Source organism: Nerophis ophidion, linkage group LG06 (genome assembly GCF_033978795.1).
Source record: "Nerophis ophidion isolate RoL-2023_Sa linkage group LG06, RoL_Noph_v1.0, whole genome shotgun sequence".
In the NCBI taxonomy this organism is placed as follows: Eukaryota; Metazoa; Chordata; class Actinopteri; order Syngnathiformes; family Syngnathidae; genus Nerophis; species Nerophis ophidion.
The window spans coordinates 49201712-49224369 of record NC_084616.1 but is presented as its reverse complement, the minus strand read 5'-3'; the positions used below and the strand labels follow the sequence as shown (position 1 = coordinate 49224369).

The window sequence follows — 22658 nt, the reverse complement described above, 5'->3', positions numbered from 1 at the left end:
AACGGGGTTTATATATATATATATATGTATATATATATATATATATTTTTTTTTTTTTTTTAAATATATATATATATACATATATATATATATATATATATATTTATATATATATATATATCAATCAATCAATGATTATTTATATAGCCCTAAATCATTAGTGTCTCAAAGGGCTGCACAAACCACATCACAAACCACTACGACATCCTCGGTAGGGCCCACATAAGGGCAAGGAAAACTCACACCCAGTGGGACTATGAGAAACCTTGGAGAGGACCGCATATGCAGGCAACCCCCCCCCCCCACCTCCCTCCCCACCCTACCCACCCCCCCTCTAGGGTACTGAAAGCAATGGATGTCGAGCGGGTCTAACATGATACTGTGAAAGTTCAATCCATAGTTGGATTTAACACAGCCGCGAGAGTCCAGTCCAATCGATAGGAAAATACATTTTTAGACAATATGATTCGCCTTAGCGGCTAGGAGACACCGAAAGTGACACGCGGTACAAAAAAACAAGGGGTACAAAATGGATTACAAAGGACAGTTTAAAAATATATATTCTTTCTTTTCTTTTCTTTTCTTAGTTTATTTCGAACATGACATACATACAACATTATACATCAAGTAATTTCATCATTTCGCAATACACAATACATCATGTCCGAAAAGGAGTAGGAAGAAGCAAAGCTTATTTAATCCGACCCCTTTTCCACTTCAGAGCGCCCACAAATATATACATTCATTCACTGACCTTCTTTACAGCAAAATAGCAAAATAGCAAAATGACATCTGTGAGTGAATAACACAGCAGTTTTCTAACATGTACTTAAAATATTAAAAAAATAATAATAATAAGATTTTTTTTAACTCGATACCTCATGGCGGGCCGGATCCGGCCTGTGGGCCGTAGTTTGGGGACCCCTGTTAAAAAAACTCAGGATTTATTGGTAGATTGTTTTGATAAATGCACTATAACCAAGGATGTATCCCGTCCCAAAGACCGTCCGTAATATACCATCACACAGTTCCTTCAATTGAAAAGGGGAGATGGGACGTGCAGCGAAAAAAAAAAGGCTTTTCATCCGCTTGCTTGTCAGTCTCCACTCATGGCTGCCTTAATTACAGGCCCAGGGCTGCACTTTGCTCCTTAGTGTTCTTGAAAAAGAGTGGCGCGTCCCATTCTCACGGCACCGACAAACTCGCGAACGCGCACTCGCTCGCGTCACAACGTGTAGATCAAAGTAAGCAGCAGCCAGCCGCTGACCGACTTGCACCACCGAAGCGTCTGTGCGCTTCATCGCGGGCTGCTTGGAGGAGCTCGGAAGATGCAGGACGTCGTCCCTGTTGGGTGAAGCTCATTCAAAGTTTAGTCTAATCAGCGTAGGGGAGGCGGTGGAGGTTTTGCTGGGCTGAGGCGATGCTCCACTTGTATTAAGTCCACGCGGCGTGGAACCATCATGGCTGTTGACGGTAGGCGACTTGCTTCATTCATATTATATTTGACACATGTCCATAATTGATAGCATGTACTAACTTCTTGACAAGATTATGAAACGTGTTTATTATTGTGGCTGTGGTTAAAGGTGCACACTATTAGAAACACGATCAGAATTATGAAGTGCAGCAACATATGTGATACAATAACATACATGATACAATAACATACAGGTTCGCATCTGTGGCAGTGTTTTTGAGTTTACAATTCAATTAATTAGATGCATTAGATCAATCAATCAATCAATGTTTACTTATATAGCCCTAAATCACTAGTGTCTCAAAGGGCTGCACAAACCACCACGACATCCTCGGTAGGCCCACATAAGGGCAAGGAAAACTCACACCCAGTGGGACATCGGTGACAATAATGACCTAGTGGGACGTCGGTGACAATAATGACTATGAGAACCTTAGAGAGGAGGAAAGCAATGGATGTCGAGCGGGTCTAACATGATACTGTGAAAGTTCAATCCACAATGGATCCAACACAGTCGCAAGAGTCCAGTCCAAAGCGGGTCCAACTCAGCAGAGAGAGTCCCGTTCACAGCGGAGCCACCAGGAAACCATCCCAAGCGGAGGCGGATCAGCAGCGCAGAGATGTCCCCAGCCGATACACAGGCAAGCAGTACATGGCCACCGGATCGGACCGGACCCCCTCCACAGGGGAGAGTGGGACATAGAAGAAAAAGAAAAGAAACAGCAGATCAACTGGTCTAAAAAGGGAGTCTATTTAAAGGCTACAGTATACAAATGAGTTTTAAGGTGAGACTTAAATGCTTCTACTGAGGTGGTATCTCGAACTGTTACCGGGAGGGCATTCCAGAGTACTGGAGCCCGAACGGAAAACGCTCTATAGCCCGCAGACTTTTTTTGGGCTTTGGGAATCACTAACAAGCCGGAGTCCTTTGAACGCAGATTTCTTGCCGGGACATATGGTACAATACAATCGGCAAGATAGGATGGAGCTAGACCGTGTAGTATTTTATACGTAAGTAGTAAAACCTTAAAGTCACATCTTAAGTGCACAGGAAGCCAGTGCAGGTGAGCCAGTACAGGCGTAATGTGATCAAACTTTCTTGTTCTTGTCAAAAGTCTAGCAGCCGCATTTTGTACCAACTGTAATCTTTTAATGCTAGACATGGGGAGACCCGAAAATAATACGTTACAGTAGTCGAGGCGAGACGTAACAAACGCATGGATAATGATCTCAGCGTCTTTAGTGGACAGAATGGAGCGAATTTTAGCGATATTACGGAGATGAAAGAAGGCCGTTTTAGTAACGCTTTTAATGTGTGCCTCAAAGGAGAGAGTTGGGTCGAAGATAATACCCAGATTCTTTACCGTGTCGCCTTGTTTAATTGTTTGGTTGTCAAATGTTAGAGTTGTATTATTAAATAGAGTTCGGTGTCTAGCAGGACCGATAATCAGCATTTCCGTTTTTTTGGCGTTGAGTTGCAAAAAGTTAGCGGACATCCATTGTTTAATTTCATTAAGACACGCCTCCAGCTGACTACAATCCGGCGTGTTGGTCAGCTTTAGGGGCATGTAGAGTTGGGTGTCATCAGCATAACAGTGAAAGCTAACACCGTATTTGCGTATGATGTCACCTAGCGGCAGCATGTAGATGCTGAAGAGTGCAGGGCCAAGGACCGAACCCTGGGGAACTCCACACGTTACCTTAACGTAGTCCGAGGTCACATTGTTATGGGAGACACACTGCATCCTATCAGTAAGATAAGAGTTAAACCAAGACAGGGCTAAGTCTGACATACCGATTCGTGTTTTGATACGTTCTAATAAAATATTATGATCGACGGTATCGAAAGCAGCGCTAAGATCGAGGAGCAGCAACATAGATGACGCATCAGAATCCATCGTTAGCAATAGATCATTAGTCATTTTTGCGAGGGCTGTCTCCGTCGAGTGATTTGCCCTGAAACCGGATTGAAAGGTTTCACATAGATTGTTAGACGCTAAGTGTTCATTTAACTGCTCCGCAACAATTTTTTCGAGGATTTTTGAAATAAAGGGAAGGTGAGACACCGGTCGGTAGTTTACCATGAGGTCAGGATCGAGGTTAGGTCTTTTAAGAAGAGGATGAATAACCGCTTTTTTGAATGCTAGGGGAACAGTGCCCGAGGAAAGTGATAAGTTTATAATATTTAGCACTGATGGACCTAATAATACAAAAAGCTCCTTGATCAGTTTCCCAGGAAGAGGGTCAAGTAAACATGTTGTTTGTTTTATTCCATTTACACGTTGTAACAATTCCTCTAATGTTATTTCCTCAAAACGAGAGAAACTATTTTGGAGGGCAGTATCCGCAAGTAGCTTGCCTTAAACGTTAAAAGATACAAATGAGGAGTTTCCTCTTTTCTGACTTACAACTGTTAAAAGTGTTGGAATACTTGTGTTGAAAAGTGCAAAAAAACATCAAATTATGTGTTTGCATTCTTTCTTTTTACTAGTGGACACAGTGACATCACAGTGTGGTGGTTGTACAAATCCCGTTTCCATATGAGTTGGGAAATTGTGTTAGATGTAAATATGAACGGAATACAATTCTTTGCAAATCCTTTTCAACCCATATTCAATTGAATGCACTACAAAGACATGATATTTGATGTTCAAACTCATAAACTTAATTTTTTTTTTTTTGCAAATAATAAATAACTTAGAATTTCATGGCTGCAACACGTGCCGAAGTAGTTGGGAAAGGGCATGTTCACCACTGTGTTACATCACCTTTTCTTTTAACAACACTCAACAAACCTTTAGGAACTGAGGAAACTAATTGTTGAAGCTTTGAAAGTGGAATTATTTCCCATTCTTGTTTTATGGAGAGTTTCAGTCGTTCAACAGTCCGGGGTCTCCGCTGTCGTATTTTACGTTTCATAATGCGCCACACATTTTCAATGGGAGACAAGTCTGGACTGTAAACTCGTTTACTATGAAGCCACGCTGTTGTAACATGTGGCTTGAAGTTGTCTTGCTGAAATAAGCAGAGGCGTCCATGATAACGTTGCTTGGATGACAACATATGTTGCTCCAAAACCTGTATGGACATTTCAGCATTAATGGTGCCTTCACAGACGTGTAAGTTACCCATGCCTTGGGCACTAATACACTTCCATACCATCACAGATGCTGGCTTTTGAACTTTGCGCTTATAACTATCTAAATGGTTATTTTCCTTTTTGTTTTGGAGGACACCACGTCCTGTGTTTCCAAACTAAATTTGAAATGTGGACTCGTCAGACCACAGAACACTTTTCCACTTTGCATCAGTCCATCTCAGATGAGCTCGGGCCCAGTGAAGCCGGCGGCGTTTCAGGGTGTTGTTGATAAATGGGTTTGGCTTTGCATAGTAGAGTTTTAACTTGCACTTACAGATGTAGCGACCAACTGTAGTTACTGACAGTGGTTTTCTGAAGTGTTCCTGAGCCCATGTGGTGATATCCTTTACACGCTGATATCGTTTTTTTGATGCAGTACCGCCTGAGGGATCAAAGGTCCATAATATCATTGCTTTCATGCACAGATTTCTCCAGATTCTTTGAACCTTTTGATGATTTTACGGACCGTAGATGGTAAAATCCCTAAATTACTTGCAATAGCTCGTTGAGAAATGTTGTTCCAAAACTGTTGAACAATTTGCTTACAAAATGGTGACCCTCGCCCCATCCTTGTTTGAAAATTACTTAGCATTTCATGGAAGCTGCTTTTATACCCAATCATGGCACCCACCTGTTCCCAATTAGCCTGCACACCTGTGGGATGTTCCATATAAGTGTTTGATGAGCATTCCTCAACTTTATCAGTATTTATTGCCACATTTCCCAATTTCTTTGTCACGTGTTGCTGGCATCAAATTCTAAATTTAAGGATTATTTGCAACAACAAAAAGTTTATCAGTTTGAACATCAAATATGTTGTCTTTGTAGCATATTCAACTGAATATGGGTTGAAAATGATTTGCAAATCATTGTATTACGTTTATATTTACATCTAACACAATTTCCCAACTCATATGGAAACGGGGTTTGTACTTATGTGGTCATTTCTAGTTCATGCTCTCTGTCATGCCCCTCCTCTCTCTCCTGTTTCAATGCATGGAGCTTCCAGTGTTATTTCTACCCATGAGAAGTGCTTGCTATTTATAGAATTAATAATTTTGTGGTTTTGTCCAGGATAATTTAGACTGGACTGTTTTGTCGACATGATGATGTATTTGTTACTGGTGTACAGGGGAAGAAGACGGCACATACACAAGGGACGTTCTATGATATATATATATATATATATATATATATATATATATATATATATATATATATATATATATTTACACTTTATATATATATATATATATATATATACACTTTATATATATATATATACAAACCCCCTTTCCATGAGTTGGGAAATTGTGTTAGATGTAAATATAAACGGAATACAATGATTTGCAAATCATTTTCAACCCATATTCAGTTAAATATGCTACAAAGACAACATATTTGATGTTCAAACTGATAAATATTTTTTGTTTTGTTTTGCAAATAATCATTAACTTTAGAATTTGATGCCAGCAACTAGTGACAAAAAAGTTGGGAAAGGTGGCAATAAATACTGATAAAGTTTAGGAATGCTCATCAAACACTTATTTGGAACATCACACAGGTGTGCAGGCTATTTGGGAACAGGTGGGTGCCATGATTGGGTATAAAAACAGCTTCCCAAAAAATGCTCAGTCTTTCACAAGAAAGGATGGGGCGAGGTACACCCCTTGGTCCACAACTGCTTGAGCAAATAGTCAAACAGTTTAAGAACAACATTTCTCAAAGTGAAATTGCAAGAAATTTAGGGACTTTAACATCTACGGTCCATAATATCATCAAAAAGTTCAGAGAATCTGGAGAAATCACTCCACGTAAGCGGCATGGCCGGAAACCAACATTGAATGACCGTGACCTTCGATCCCTCAGACGGCACTGTATCAAAAACCGACATCAATCTCTAAAGGATATCACCACATGGGCCCAGGAACACTTCAGAAAACCACTGTCACTAAATACAGTTGGTCGCTACATCTGTAAGTGCAAGTTAAAGCTCTACTATGCAAAGCGAAAGCCGTTTATCAACAACATCCAGAAACCCCGGCGGCTTCTCTGGGCCCGAGATCATCTAAGATGGACTGATGCAAAGTGGAAAAGTGTTCTGTGGTCTGACGAGTCCACATTTCAAATTGTTTTTGGAAAAATTCGACATCGTGTCATCCGGACCAAAGGGGGAGCTTACCCTCCAGACTGTTATCGACGCAAAGTTTAAAAGCCAGTATCTGTGATGGTATGGGGGTGCATTAGTGCCCAAGGCATGGGTAACTTACACATATGTGAAGGCATCATTAATGCTGAAAGGTACATACAGGTTTCGGAAAAACATATGCTGCCATCTAAGCACCTTCTTTTTCATGGACGCCCCTGCTTATTTCAGCAAGACAATGCCAAGCCACATTCAGCACGTGTTACAACAGCATGGCTTTGTAAAAAAAGACTGCGGGTACTTTCCTGGGCCGCCTGCAGTCCAGACCTGTCTCCCATCGAAAATGTGTGGCGCATTATGAAGCATAAAATACGACAGCGGAGATCCCGAACTTTTGAACGACTGAAATTCTACATAAAAAAAGAATGGCAAAGAATTCCACTTTCAAAGCTTCAACAATTAGTTTCCTCAGTTCCCAAACGTTTATTGAGTGTTGTTAAAAGAAAAGGTGATGTAACACAGTGGTGAACATGCCCTTTCCCAACTGCTTTGGCACGTGTTGCAGCCATGAAGTTCTAAGTTAATTATTATTTCCCCAAAAAAATATGTTCATGAGTGTGAACATCAAATATCATGTCTTTGTAGTGCATTCAATTGGATACGGATTGAAAAGGAATTACAAATCATTGTATTCCGTTTATATTTACATCTAACACAATCTCCCAACTCATATGGAAACGGGGCTTGTACATAAATAATAATATTAATAAACAAGGGAAATGGAGTGTATGGTGTGACTATGTGTGAATTAACTGTTGTGTGGTACAGGTAGTGTAGAATGAGAGGCGCAGAAGTCTTATAGGGGCAAGGCTACGTGAGCCCAGGCAGGAAGTCGGGGCAATAGCAAGGCGTCAAAGGGGTGTGTCCAGGCGGAAGGTCGAGATCAAAGATGCAGCCAGGGAACCAGAGGAAACGCGAGGAGACGAGACACACATCTTGTGACGTGAGATCGAAAACAGGCTGCAGAGAGGCGACAAGGAGGACACAAGACAAAAAATCACGACGGGGGATAAAAACGAATGCATAGAGCTAGACAGGTTTGGCTTACTGTACCTGACAGGTAGCTACGTTCTGGCACAGGATGCAGGTTTGCCCTGGCATAAGTAGCCAGGTCTTCTCATCAGTTACAGGTGCGTGGATTGCTGGCGATTGAGTGCATCTGCTAGCTGCAGCTGGGCTAGCACGCGCTGGGTGCGCTCCTGGAGGTGTGCTCTGCGCAGCGCGCACATGGATGCACAATGACGTGCGCCCGGGCCGTGACGGTGTTATTTTAATCAAATTGTGGCATGCGCACAATATCACTGGCATGCGATTGGCAGTGAGATAAATGCTGTCTTTTTTCATGCTGCTCCGTATTGATCTGATAGTGGGCAGATGTACCTGATGTTGTATTTGTATATGGAGTTTTTTTTATCGACCTGTTAAGTAAGCGGTGAGATCCTCTTCAATATATATTTACCATTGTACATTTTCCGTAGATAAATTCCAATTCTTTTGTAGAGGGTGGAGGGTTTCATTTAAAATCTGGGAATGCCTTCATACAAAAACTGTTTGCAAACACTCAAAAAACAGGTTATACATGTGACTGTCAGTTTCAATACAACGCAAGGAAGTGTTTTAAATGTCCATTAATATTGTCATAGGTGCCCTTTAAGGAAAATGATAATTATAAACAAGCAGTGCAAATTGGTTCAGGTGAGACTGCTGTCAACTTGTAACATATTTGTTTAATTGTCATTATGTATTGTTTTTACTACAGTATTGTATTTTTTCATCAATTATTTAAATTCTATTTTATTTTTACTACAAATGCGCTTCGGGCCCCTTTAAGCTTTTCCAATATGTCATTCCATAATCCTCCAAAAAATAAATCAATTTCATGTCACCCATAGCTGCCTAATACTGTACATGACATACTATTTTTAATTATTTTGTTTTTGTAAATTAATTCATCCATCAATTCATTTTTATGTACTGCTTATTCTGGTGTTAGTTAAATCATTTCATGAAGTTGTGTACTGCATGGGAATTTCATAATAAATATAGACCGGTTTCCATATTTTAATATGATATGATTAGTTTTAAACATGTAAATTTTATGAAGACCCATGTACATGTACATATACATGTGTTATTCATTAAGCCCTGAACCATTTTTAGAGTATGTTGTTGATCTTTCAGTACTATTTAAGCAATACTAAGGACAGCACATTTTGACAACTGTTCCTAATTATCCACATTACCATGGAGAAGCAGCGTGTTTACAACAGCAGCCTGGGGGAGAGTAGGATTGTAAAAGATGTTTTGCATGTCAGCTGTCTTGGTGAAGCTGTAATAATTTACTGAACTTTTATCCACAACAATGGTGATTGGTGGTGCAAGTGATTGCATGATGTATCTTTGGCAGGACATATTGAATGAAAGCAATTGTAGGATCACACATGTAAAATCAAACACCCCCTACTGTCCCTTCATAGCAACTATCCCTGTCCTCTTCAAAATGTCCTTTTTTTCATTTTAAGATATATAAAGAGTACCACAACAAACATCATAGAAAATCCTTCCAATATGGCACATGAATCAGTAATGAGTTCTTGTTGACTGCCAAGAGCAGCATGTTTGCTGTACTTCCACACTTTCTTTAATTAGTGACTGTTGGGGAAACCACCTGCTGTTGAGTTGGTTTGGGTGTCAGCCAATACAGACCTGCTTTTAATGATGAGAAAGTAGCGTGCTGAGCAGCTACGACTTTGCAGAAAGTTAAAAAAATTGACGGAAAACACAACTTCCTTTAACCTGCCTTTAGGATGAATGTGAATGTTGCCTCATGGTTGCTGTGTTTCCTAGCAAGTGCAAGCAGGTACTTCATGATAACCTCACCACACAATGATAGGGTGTGTGGCTGAACGTGTAAGATCACACATGTACAGGTTTCTTTTTATCATTCTATATTTAAAATAGTATTTGGCATTTCTTATCTTTGCAGCGGCGTCCAGTTTTAGTTTTTGTAGGCCAGCTGTGGAGTACAGAGTTCTGCCAGAGGACTTTGAACACCAGCTAACTCGGCGGACTGGGGGGAACCTAACCTGGCAATATGGACGTGGGCAGAAGGCGACAGGAGGCAGAGTAAAGTTGCTACAGCAACCGGGCACTGAGTTCCACCAGGTACTGGACAACAGCACACCTGCTACACCCGTCTTGGACTGATATATTCTGAAGTTTGTATATTACATTTTGCATCGCAACGCAATTACAATAACAGTTATCACATCACGTTCCATATTGATTATTGAACAAGTCAAGGTTAAACTACATTTGTGGTGCCCTGTGTAGGTTGTGCTCAAAATGATTTGGAAGACATGTTAGCTGAAAAGTATTCTGTCAAGTATTGTGTTTGTTCTTAGGTTTGGTTAGAAAGTGATCAGTAACTTTCTGTCTCAGTGCTGTGAGGTCACACATCTGTTTGGCTTCTGCCTCCTGTCTTTAAAGGGGAATTTTGCCTATCATTCACAATCTTTTATGTAAAACAAGAACGCACATGTTTTTTTATGCACTCTAACTCGTAAATAAATGCTATCAAAAGTCTGCTTACAATAAAGCCTATGGTAGGCTCTATTCTCTATTCAAACATAATAAAACATCAAGTACTGTACAATGTCTGCAGTTATTAGGATTCAACCTGATAGGGGCGGCATGGCGTAGTGGGTAGAGCGGCCGTGCCAGAAACCTGAGGGTTGCAGGTTCGCTTCCCACCTATTGACAGACAATTTGCTGCCGTTGTGTCCTTGGGCAGGACACTTCAACCTTGCCCCCGGTGCCGCTCACACTGGTGAATGAAAGATGAATGAATGATAAGTGGTGGTCGGAGGGTCTGTAGGTGAGAACTGGCAGCCACACTTCCGTCAGTCTACCACAGGGCAGCTGTGGCTACAAATGTAGCTTACCATCACCAGGTGTGAATGAATGATGGGTTCCCACTTCTCTGTGAGCGCTTTGGGTATCTAACAATAGAAAAGCGCGATATAAATCTAATCCATCATTATTATTATTATTATGATAGAATCTTGTCATATTTCCGTTTAGATTAAGAATGACTCATTATCCTTACAGTGCTGCTATGAATAGTTTGTCTGCTTTAGCGCTGATAACAACAATATCACTAATACTTGGTTAATATTAAAGACTTGAAATGTTAATGGAGTATTGTAGGCGGTTTATTGGTGGTTAGTTATTGGGTTTTATGAACGGAATTGACTGGTCGTAAAAGAGGATTTCCCTTTGGCTCCATTGTAAGTGGAATTGTATTACATTTATTTGAGTAAGAATGTATTAAAAAAATAAAAATACAGCCATAGTATAAATGGGTTATACTTGTATAGCGCTTTTATACCTTCAAGGTACCCAAAGTGCTTTGACACTATTTCCACATTCACCCATTCACACACTGATGCAAGGAGCTCCCTTGCAAAGCCGGAACCACGACCCAGGAAGTGTCTTGCTCAAGGACACGACTAGGATGGCAGAAGCTGGGGATCGAACCAGGAAACATCAGGTTGCTGGCACGGCTGCTCTACCAACCGGCTATTTTGGACTGATAGTAGTCGATCCCTAGCGATCGTTCTGCCACACAATACCTCAATGCTAACGATGGGGAATTACACCTCAACGACTGTCATTGTCTTTTACAGTTTGGATTGCTCATTTTGCATCAAAACAGTTTTTTTTCTCATTACGATCAGGCGAAACAACCCTTGCTCAAGCACACCCTCCTGGTTTTTGAGTATAAATATTTGGGGTTTTGGCACTGGCCATGGGACTAGATCTGACCAATCTAAGTCTGTAGGCACGAATTGATGAAACCTACTTAGATGAGTGGCGAAACGTCTTCTCAGAAAAACCAAACAGTCCATTTGCAATCGATTAAATGCCCTGAGAGGATAACAAGTATAATAGTGAGGATATTTGTTTTTGTTTTTGAACACTTAACAAAGTTACATTAAGAAACATCTCATGTTTACATCAATTTAAAGAAAATTTACATTAAGAAACATCTCATGTTTACATCAATTTAAAGAAAACTACACTGACAAACAAACAAAACCTAATTAAAAAGTACCAATGATTGTCACACACAATAGATGTGGCGAAATTACTCTGCATTTGATCCATCACCCTTGATCACCCCCTGGGAGGTGAGGGGAGCAGTGGGCAGCAGCGGTGGCCGCATTGTTTGGTCTGACTCGGCCGGTTTTGAACTCACAACCTACCGATCTTAGGGCGGACACTCTAACCACTAGGCCGTTGTACCTACAGCTTTAAGCCAAATTAATTATGAAGTAGACTGGAACTGTTTTAATAAATAAAACAATCCGTTGATAAATATTATAGAACTTATTAGGAAAGTGAATCTTACAACAACTCATAATTCAATTCGATTCCAATTCTTGGGGTGACGAATCGATCGACTGATTCAACACGATTCCTGATTCAAACCAAATCTCGCAATACACTATTTAGTATATAAATGATAACACCTTTTCAAAGCAGATTAAAGGTTATAAATGTACCTATTTTGGAAGACGTATACACGTATAGAAAGTACACGCGATGATGGCCTAAAAACATTTTTTTTTTTTAAATAAATTCTTGAAAGTTTTGTATCTATTTAAAATCGTAATGAATAAGCACATCGAGAAGAGTCATATGAGGTGGTTCGGGCATCTGGTCAGGATGCCACCCCAACGCCTCCCTAGGGAGGTGTTTAGGGCACGTCCAACCGGTAGGAGGCCACGGGGAAGACCCAGGACACAATGGGAAGACTATGTCTCCCGGCTGGCTTGGGAACGCCTTGGGATCCCCCGGGAAGAGCTAGACGAAGTGGCTGGGGAGAGGGAAGTCTGGGTTTCCCTGCTTAGGCTGTTGCCCCCGCGACCCGACCTCGGATAAGCGGAAGAAGATGGATGGATGGATGGGTGGATGAATAAGCATCACAATTCGGATGTGAATAGATTTTTTTCAGCTCCTCTCGTAACTATCATTTTGCATAGGGTGTAGAAAGGAAATCTCTGAGTCAAATGTGTCCGGTCTGGACACTTTGTTAACACAGATTATAAGTAGTTTTTTTCCTCCACGGTACTCCATCTCCGGAATGGCACTGGTCCTTTGGTATTCTGCATAACATGCTGTGTAAGCAAAAGTATATTTTGTAAGAATTTTTAATTTAAAAAAGACTTATTCGAAGATTTCAGTTCCTAAGTGAGTTGTAAACAGATGTTCATTCAACTGCTGTTCAGCTCCCTTTTTAAATTGAGCATTTCAATCCATTATCTGATGCTGTATTGTTTCCTCACACAATCGGTGTCTGCAGAGACTGGCCTCATTTAAAGCCTGTGGTTACAAGTCATGCAGTCCCACTTTTGTCTTCACCCCATTGAATGGCTCTTCAATTATAAGCTTCTGCTAAAACTTCAAACTGGACCGGGATGATAACAGTTTTATACATTGCATTGTTCGCTCCCTTGAATCCGATCGGATGCGCATTTTCTACAGTGGTCTTTTTACCTTTGTTTGGAAGATGAACTATAGTGCATACTGCGACATTTTCACTTCTTCAGCGACCATACAGTTCCACCATTTGCACCTCTGAAGCCAACACTTACCATAAACATACTTAACGTAAATATGCTTGCATATGGGAGATCCTGTAAGACAGGGGTCCCCAAACTTTTTGACTTGGGGGCCGCATTGGGTTTGCCGGGGCCCGGGCTATATATATATATATATATATATATATATATATATATATATATATATATATATATATATATATTCCTCGCGCATTAATTGACTGAAAGAGTGCGCACTTGCTGCGTGCTCGCCAGACACTGCCGCGTGAGCGCAATGATGTTACGTTATTGATGAGAAAATGCATTTTTAGACAATATGATATGCCTGAGCGGCTATGAGACACCGAAAGTAACAAGATGTTGGTAAACGGATTAGAAAGGACAGATTTAAAAAATAATAATTAGAATTAGAATATTTTTTTTTAACTTGGAAGTTCCCGCAGCCCGGATTTTGTACGCTTGCGGGCTGCATTCGGCCCGTGGGCCATAGTTTTGGGACCCCTGCTGTAAGAACCTCTCTGTGATGAAATTCACACTTGAAAAACAACTTGTTCCAACATGTCTTCCAAAACTATTTTGTCATTTCAAAAATTTTCTTGTGAACATAAACTGGGTTACAGAAAATATGTCTCTCCTCTGAGCTGATCATTTGGACTGTGCATTCTATCAGCTGCCAATTGGTATGCTGTTATAATAGTTTAACTATTGAATTTCAAAGTAAAGGTCATGTATAAAATAATTAAAGCAACACACAATTTGGACAGCACCAGTGCTCATTCATGCTAGCAGTGTGGGACTTCAAAAAGTGTCTATACCTCGTCAAGAAGTGAGAAATAGTAAATCAATCAAAAAAAGAGAGTGGGTGGGAGCAACTAGCTGAGAAATGGATAGAAAGATCAAGTGAAATTAAAGGAGTAGAAAATGGTAAATGGGTTGTACTTGTATAGCGCCTTTCTACCAAAACAGCTCTCTGTGGCATTTGATTGTGTCCATTTTCTGCTGCCTTCCACGTTTTAGAACATTAAAAACTCCCATTTGTTTGGAATGTAGGAATAAGCCAATAATGTGTGAAGCTCCATCTGGATATGTAATAGTTTCTCTAACCTTCAATTTGAAGATGAAACTAATGTACAAAAGTGAAACACAAAATGGTGGAACTAATTGAGCCTTATTCAATGAGAAATAATTATCTCGTTTAATCCTACTGGCATGATCAAGGTCCATTTTTAAAATTGGGCTTCCTGTGCTTTTTATGCCATGCTCATACCAACCTACACTCTCTTCATTGTGTTCTGCGCTCACTGATCCTAATTATATATCCCATTCCTTTAAAGTGCCAGTAGAGTGGAAAAACATGTTGACTTCATATGCTTGATTGTGTTTCAATGTATCCATTAAACCAGTGGTCCCCAACCACCGGGCCATGGCCTGGTACCGGTCTGCGACCCGGTAACGGTCAACGACGCGATTGGTACCGGGCCGCAGAATAATTTTTTATAATTATTTTTTCATTGATTTATTTTCTAATTAAATCAACATAAAAAAACACAAGATACACTTACAATTAGTGCACCAACCCAAAAAAACTCCCTTTTTCATGACAAAAACCCCCCAAAAAACATCTCAGCTCGGCCGCATTCTCCGCCTCCTTGCCGCCATCCAGCGTGTCCTGCCCCGCTGCTCGTTCGCCGGCTGCGCCTCTCCACATACCTCCATCGCTAGACGCAAGCCGGTACTCCAACCGGCTAAGCCAACTCCCCCCTCCTTTTTTTTAAGGGGCGGGAAATGGAGACGGCCACCTGTCTTCTCTTCATTTTCTTCTTCCATTTTGTCTTTGTCTTCTTCCCTGTCTTCCTCCTTGTCTTGTTCTTCTTTGTCCTCTTTGACCTTTTCTTTGTCTTCTTCTTCTTTTTCTTCTTCTTCGTTCTCTTTTACCTTTTCTTTGTCTTTTTCTTCTTCATCTTCTTTGTCCTCTTTGACCTTTTCTTTGTCTTCTTCTTCTTCTTCCTTGTCCTTTTTGTATTTTCCTTCCACCACCACTACTTCTCTAAGTTCTTATTCTTCCTCTACTTTGTCTTCTTTGTCTTTACCTTCCTCATTTTCACCTTTCTTCATTTCTTCTCCTCTTTTCTTCTTTTCTCCTCTTTTCCTCTGCTAGTCTTTGCTGCTCTTCTTCTTCTTGTCTTCTCATCATTTCCTCTTCCTCCTTTCTCAAGTTTTCTTCATTACTTCTCCTCTCTTCTTCTTTTTCCTGTCTCTTCTTTTCTTTGGCTAGTCTTTCCCACTATTCTTCTTCTTGTCTTCTCATCATTGCCTCTTCCTCCTTTCACACCTTTTCTTCATTTCTTCTCCTCTCTTCTTCTTCCTTTCTCTTCAATCAATCAATCAATGTTTACTTATATAGCCCTAAATCACTACTGTCTCAAAGGGCTGCACAAACCACTACGACATCCTCGGTAGGCCCACATAAGGGCAAAGAAAACTCACACCCAGTGGGACATCGGTGACAATAATGACCCAGTGGGACGTCGGTGACAATGATGACTATGAGAACCTTGGAGAGGAGGTAAGCAATGGATGTCGAGCGGGTCTAACATGATACTGTGAAAGTTCAATCCATAATGGATCCAACACAGTCGCGAGAGTCCAGTCCAAAGCGGATCCAACACAGCAGCGAGAGTCCCGTTCACAGCGGAGCCAGCAGGAAACCATCCCAAGCAGAGGCGGATCAGCAGCGCAGAGATGTCCCCAGCCGATACACAGGCAAGCAGTACATGGCCACCGGATCGGACCGGACCCCCTCCACAAGGGAGAGTGGGACATAGAAGAAAAAGAAAAGAAACGGCAGATCAACTGGTCTAAAAAGGGAGTCTATTTAAAGGCTAGAGTATACAAATGAGTTTTAAGGTGAGACTTAAATGCTTCTACTGAGGTGGCATCTCGAACTGTTACCGGGAGGGCATTCCAGAGTACTGGAGCCCGAACGGAAAACGCTCTATAGCCCGCAGACTTTTTTTGGGCTTTGGGAATCACTAATAAGCCGGAGTCCTTTGAACGCAGATTTCTTGCCAGGACATATGGTACAATACAATCGGCAAGATAGGATGGAGCTAGACCGTGTAGTATTTTATACGTAAGTAGTAAAACCTTAAAGTCACATCTTAAGTGCACAGGAAGCCAGTGCAGGTGAGCCAGTACAGGCGTAATGTGATCAAACTTTCTTGTTCTTGTCAAAAGTCTAGCAGCCGCATTTTGTACCAACTGTAATCTTTTAATGCTAGACATGGGGAGACCCAAAAATAATACGTTACAGTAGTCGAGGCGAGACGTAACAAACGCATGTATAATGATCTCAGCGTCTTTAGTGGACAGAATGGAGCGAATTTTAGCGATATTACGGAGATGAAAGAAGGCCGTTTTAGTAACGCTTTTAATGTGTGCCTCAAAGGAGAGAGTTGGGTCGAAGATAATACCCAGATTCTTTACCGTGTCGCCTTGTTTAATTGTTTGGTTGTCAAATGTTAGAGTTGTATTATTAAATAGAGTTCGGTGTCTAGCAGGACCGATAATCAGCATTTCCGTTTTTTTGGCGTTGAGTTGCAAAAAGTTAGCGGACATCCATTGTTTAATTTCATTAAGACACGCCTCCAGCTGACTACAATCTGGCGTGTTGGTCAGCTTTAGGGGCATGTAGAGTTGGGTGTCATCAGCATAACAGTGAAAGCTAACACCGTATTTGCGTATGATGTCACCTAGCGGCAGCATGTAGATGCTGAAGAGTGTAGGGCCAAGGACCGAAGCCTGGGGAACTCCACACGTTACCTTAACGTAGTCCGAGGTCACATTGTTATGGGAGACACACTGCATCCTATCAGTAAGATAAGAGTTAAACCAAGACAGGGCTAAGTCTGACATACCAATTCGTGTTTTGATACGTTCTAATAAAATATTATGATCGACAGTATCGAAAGCAGCGCTAAGATTGAGGAGCAGCAACATAGATGATGCATCAGAATCCATCGTTAGCAATAGATCATTAGTCATTTTTGCGAGGGCTGTCTCCGTGGAGTGATTTGCCCTGAAACCGGATTGAAAGTTTTCACATAGATTGTTAGACGCTAAGTGTTCATTTAACTGCTCCGCAACAAATTTTTCGAGGATTTTTGAAATAAAGGGAAGGTGAGACACCGGTCGGTAGTTTACCATGAGGTCAGGATCGAGGTTAGGTCTTTTAAGAAGAGGATGAATAACCGCTTTTTTGAATGCTAGGGGAACAGTGCCCGAGGAAAGTGATAAGTTTATAATATTTAGCACTGATGGACCTAATTATACAAAGAGCTCCTTGATCAGTTTCCCAGGAAGAGGGTCAAGTAAACATGTTGTTTGTTTTGTTCCATTTACACGTTGTAACAATTCCTCTAATGTTATTTCCTCAAAACGAGAAAAACTATTTTGGAGGGCAGTATCCGCCGTATATACCATTGTATCAGTGTTAATAGAACCCCGTTGTAGCTGGGACGCATTGTCTTTAATCTCCTTTCTAATGACTTCAATTTTCTTACTAAAGAATTGCATAAAGTCATCAGCTGAGTGGGTGGAGCTACTGGAAGGGGTCCCTTGTTGGGTTAGCGATGCTACCGTACTAAACAAAAATTTAGGATCGTTTTTATTACGGTGGATGAGATTTGAGTAATATTTAGCTTTAGCTAAGGTAAGCATACGTTTATAAGTTATTAAACTATCACTCCATGCTTGATGGTGCACCTCAAGTTTAGTCGTGCGCCATTTGCGTTCCAGCTTTCTACATAATAATTTCTGAGCTCTAGTTTCTTCTGTAAACCACGGGGTGCGCTTTTTTGGAGCCTTTTTTAACTTTAGCGGTGCTATGTTATCAATGGTTTCGCGCAGGGCGTCGTTAAAGTTGTTAGTGAGGTTATCAATAGAGCCCACATATTTTGGGTCAGCAAGAGTTGTCGTTGTGGCCGTATTAATGTTGCGGCTGCTATAGCAGTTATTATTATTATTAGTGTGACGAACATGCGTCTGAACTTCGAATTTTATAAGGTAATGATCGGACAATACTTTAGTATACGGGAGTATCGTAACTTTGGAAACGGTGATACCCCCGACAAGCACTAGGTCTATCGTATTACCGTTGCAATGCGTGGGTTCATTTATTATTTGTGTGAGACCACAGCTATCAATTATAGTCTGGAGCGCTACGCACGGTGGGTCCGATGGGGTATTCATATGGATATTAAAGTCCCCCATTATGATTATATTATCGGCGTGTGTCACTAGATCAGCAACGAACTCTGAGAATTCATTGATAAAGTCCGAATAGGGCCCTGGGGGGCGGTAGATAACAGCCAGGTGTAGAGGCAGCGGTGTGACAGACCTCATAGTAAGCACCTTCCACGATTTATATTTATTATTTATGTTAGGACTAAGGTTAAAGTTTTTGTTGTATATTAGTGCGACACCCCCACCCCTTTTAAGCGGACGGGCAATATGCGCATGTGTAAAGTTAGGAGGACATGCCTCATTTAGCGCAAAAAAGTCGTTTGGTTTAAGACAGGTTTCGCTGAGACCGATGACGTTAAGATTGTTGTCTCTGATAATATCATTAACTAACAACGTTTTGGGAGACAATGATCTTATGTTTAAAAAACCTATATTATAGTTAGTGGGCTGTTTTAGGGAATTTTTGATCAAATTATCCATAGTAGCAATATTAATAATGTTGTGTTTATTATGCCCAGTGCATTTAGTATAATTACGACCATATCTAGGAATTGATACAACGGGAATTTTCCGATTGTTTGATTGTTGCTTTGATAAACTGCACGCATCATGGTTAGCCACCTCAGTAACGGGGATTTTCCGATTGTTTGTTTGTTGCTTTGATAAACTGCACGCATCATAGTTAGCCACCTCAGTAAAACACATGTCCAACTCTGAAACACTCAAAGCAGAAAAAACTTGTTCTAATTTAACTGACTCCTTACCCAGACCAGTAGTCTCGCATCTTCCATTTAAATCCGGCTGGAGGGAAGTGGTGTTCTGTGGGGATTAGCCTTCTGCTTTGTTTTTAGCCCCGCTCGGCATCCGCGTTTCCGATCACACCGCTGGCGTCTGTTCCGTAGACGGCCCCCGCTGCTACTATAGTCCCCTGCTTCACAGGCCGCTGGATGTAGCCGCCGAATTATTCCCATGCTAGTTAGTACGTCTAGCAAGCACGCATCTATCAGTCCAAAACGGCCCGATATGTCCACATCCAGAAGTGTCTGGCGGTCGTACGTGATCACGGAGTGACCACGATGTGAGCCAGCCATAAAGTTTGTAGAATTGTCCCGTATTTCTGCCAAATGTTCCATCTTTAGCAGGAACTCCGCGATGTCGCAGCCCGTCCGGGCGCCGCCATCTTCTCTTCTTCATTTTCTTTATTACTGGGGGGGGCACTCGCCAACCCCTTCACCCGCCCACCTGGTCCGCCAGCGCCAGCAGGAGTCTTCAATGCTGACGGCTGCTTGCCGCGAGGCCGGCCAGTGCGCCCACGAAAGCCCACAGGGGATCGTCCTCCCCCGCCTCCGGTGGTCCAGCCAGGTTGGGCGCCAAATGTGAAGGATTCACGCTGTCGTCGTGCGGGTTGCATGGACCACTCAGGAAAGACATGATTGAGCAGGTTTGACTCTCGTTTATTTTTCAATAACAAGCTGTCTTCCGGTCTGGTTGCTTTTCAGTTCCTTCTCTGCTGCTCGCTCTTCGGACGCTTTTCAGCCGGCCGCGTCCCCGTCTCTCGTGTCTCGCTCTCTGTTGCTCTCGCTCTTCAGGTTCTGCTGCGGGCTCTCCTCCTCCTTCTGCCTCACCCTCCTCCGCTGCTGCACTTTTATACAGCCAGAGGAGATAAGTTGATTGTGTGCCGGTGCGCGATCCATGCACCTGAATTCGATTGTGGCGTCGCTCCCGGCACGCCCCGCCTCTCCGCTCGGCCGCATTCTCCGCCTCCTTACCGCCATCTTTGGCCGGGCTGCAGCGTGCCCTGCCCCGCTGCTCTTTCGCCGGGTGCGCCTCTCCACACAAAGAAATTGAATAAATAACTACAGACTGCATCTGAAGTAAACAAGCTACAGCTACACTTTGGTTATATAAATCGCATTCTGAAAAAAAATGTAATTGCCTACATGGAGAGGACTTAAAAGGGGTGCCTTGAGAAACGCCTCAGTTATGTAAATCACAAGTTCGGACCGCAGTGTTCTATGTTGGCAAGGTTAAAATGTAAATGCAAGGATCCGCCAATGTGCTTACAGTGGTCCAAGTTCCTCTATACGTCAGAAGCATGGTGTGTTTTTAGGAATTTGCTGCAAGAATGTTTGTCTCCCAAGAGATGTAACTGAATTTGCAAGTTGAATAACCACGGTAAACAAACTGCACACACGGTCTCAATCAATTCTGCAAGCTTTAATGAGGCCGATCAGGCTCAAACATTAGTGTGTGAATGTGGTGGTAAACTGTGCCTGTTTGTTTGGTTGCTACCAAAGGTTCAAGCGTACAATTATCATAGCATTTTTTCTGACATGTAGCAATTTTCTTAAGCTCACACATGATGAGTATGCAGAAGGGGCTGGTAATTAAAAAGCAAAATGGCATGAGTGTAAAGGTCAGCTTTAACAGTTGCAATTTTGTACTATACTTAGTCAACTTGCCATCACTTTATAGAAACCATACACTACTTACTGACAGTGTAGCTCCCAGATTTTAACAATAAAGTTTTAGCAGATTGCTGCAGATTTAGTGACGTACTGTGTGTGTATATATACGCAGGTTATGCAATTTATTTTGACCACACATGTTCCTTTACCTTAATCGTTGTGGGTTGCTTTACGGTCAGTGATCACACCAATGCATACATAAGTGCAAAGATGAGTCAGGAGACTCCGACTGGTTTGCTCACTGGTAAATGTCATGTCCAAATACACCTAGACGGTACTTTAGATAAAACTGTTACCAAGTTTTAAACAAGTAAATGACCACAATTCAATTAAAATGTTTAAATATGTCACTGTATGACATTCGGACAATAAAATGATTTGTGTCCAAATATTGCTTAAATTACTTTAAATTATGGATGCGAGTAATAACCCGTGATTAATACAAATTTGAAAGTGCAATAATCACATTTTAAAAAATGATAATTTGCCAGCACAAATCTTTTCTAATGTCTGTTTATCTGCAGTATCGTTGCAGTGACAATTACAGCATATACAACACTAGCCCGACACAGCCAAGCTTAATCCGACCCGTGGTCATGTGGACACAGCAAGATGTTTGTAAATGGCTGAAGAAGCACTGTCCACACAACTATCTAACCTACGTAGAGGCCTTCTCCCATCATGCGATCACAGGTATTCACTCTAGTTAAATGCAAATTATATCTTTATGTGGAAACTAATTACTAGCCATTGCAACTTTCAGGCCGGGCGCTGCTGCGTCTGAATGGTGACAAGTTACAAAGGATGGGACTGGTGCAAGAAACGCTGAGACAGGAGCTGCTGCAGCAAGTTCTTCAGCTGCAGGTGCAGGAGGAAGGACGCAACCTGCAGCTGCTCAGCAGAGGAGAAAGTCAGTGACTATTACACCAGTGTCCAACTTTAAATCAAACATACACACTTTGTGTGTGAAAGACCCTCACATCAGCTAAATTATGGCAAAAGCAAAGTGCAGGAAAACATAGCATAAAGTGTGTTGTTGTTGTTGGTGTTAAATGATTAAACATGACCATTATATTCAGATTTGTCAGGAAGAGGAAACAGACAAGGGTGAACTGTCAGAATAATGATGTTTTGTAACTTCAGGGTTTGAGGAAATACCAATAAAACATAATTGCATACGTCATGTTGTTTTTTCTGCCCTCTGCTGGTGTAAATATTGCTAACATTTATATTGTCTTTTCCAGGCTCCTTCGAAAAGCGATCGTAAGCACCCAGAAATGTTTGAAGTATTTTGGACCCCGAAAGACATTGTGAGAGTTGGATTAAACCGACCAGGTCTCCTTGCTAGACAGTATGAAAACGCATCCTGTCAATCTTCTGTCAATAATCACCTATGCAGTGATATACTGTCATATTTTTTCTTATTTATACATGTTCACTTCTGTAAACAGTGCCAAATCTCATAAATAAATATAAACGTCAAAAACGCCGCCCAGAT

The 22658-nt window shown here is 41.5% G+C and overlaps 1 protein-coding gene across 1 annotated transcript; it reads left to right on the top strand.

Moving 5' to 3' along the window:
* The first annotated feature begins 1095 nt into the window (after window positions 1–1095).
* On the top strand, window positions 1096–22647 carry samd10a (sterile alpha motif domain containing 10a). The gene is made up of 5 exons (XM_061904071.1): window positions 1096–1473; window positions 9809–9987; window positions 21685–21853; window positions 21924–22070; window positions 22405–22647. The coding sequence occupies exons 1-5, from the start codon at window positions 1461–1463 to the stop codon at window positions 22425–22427; spliced, it is 531 nt and encodes a 176-aa protein (XP_061760055.1). The 5' UTR covers window positions 1096–1460; the 3' UTR covers window positions 22428–22647.
* The last annotated feature ends 11 nt before the right edge of the window (window positions 22648–22658 follow it).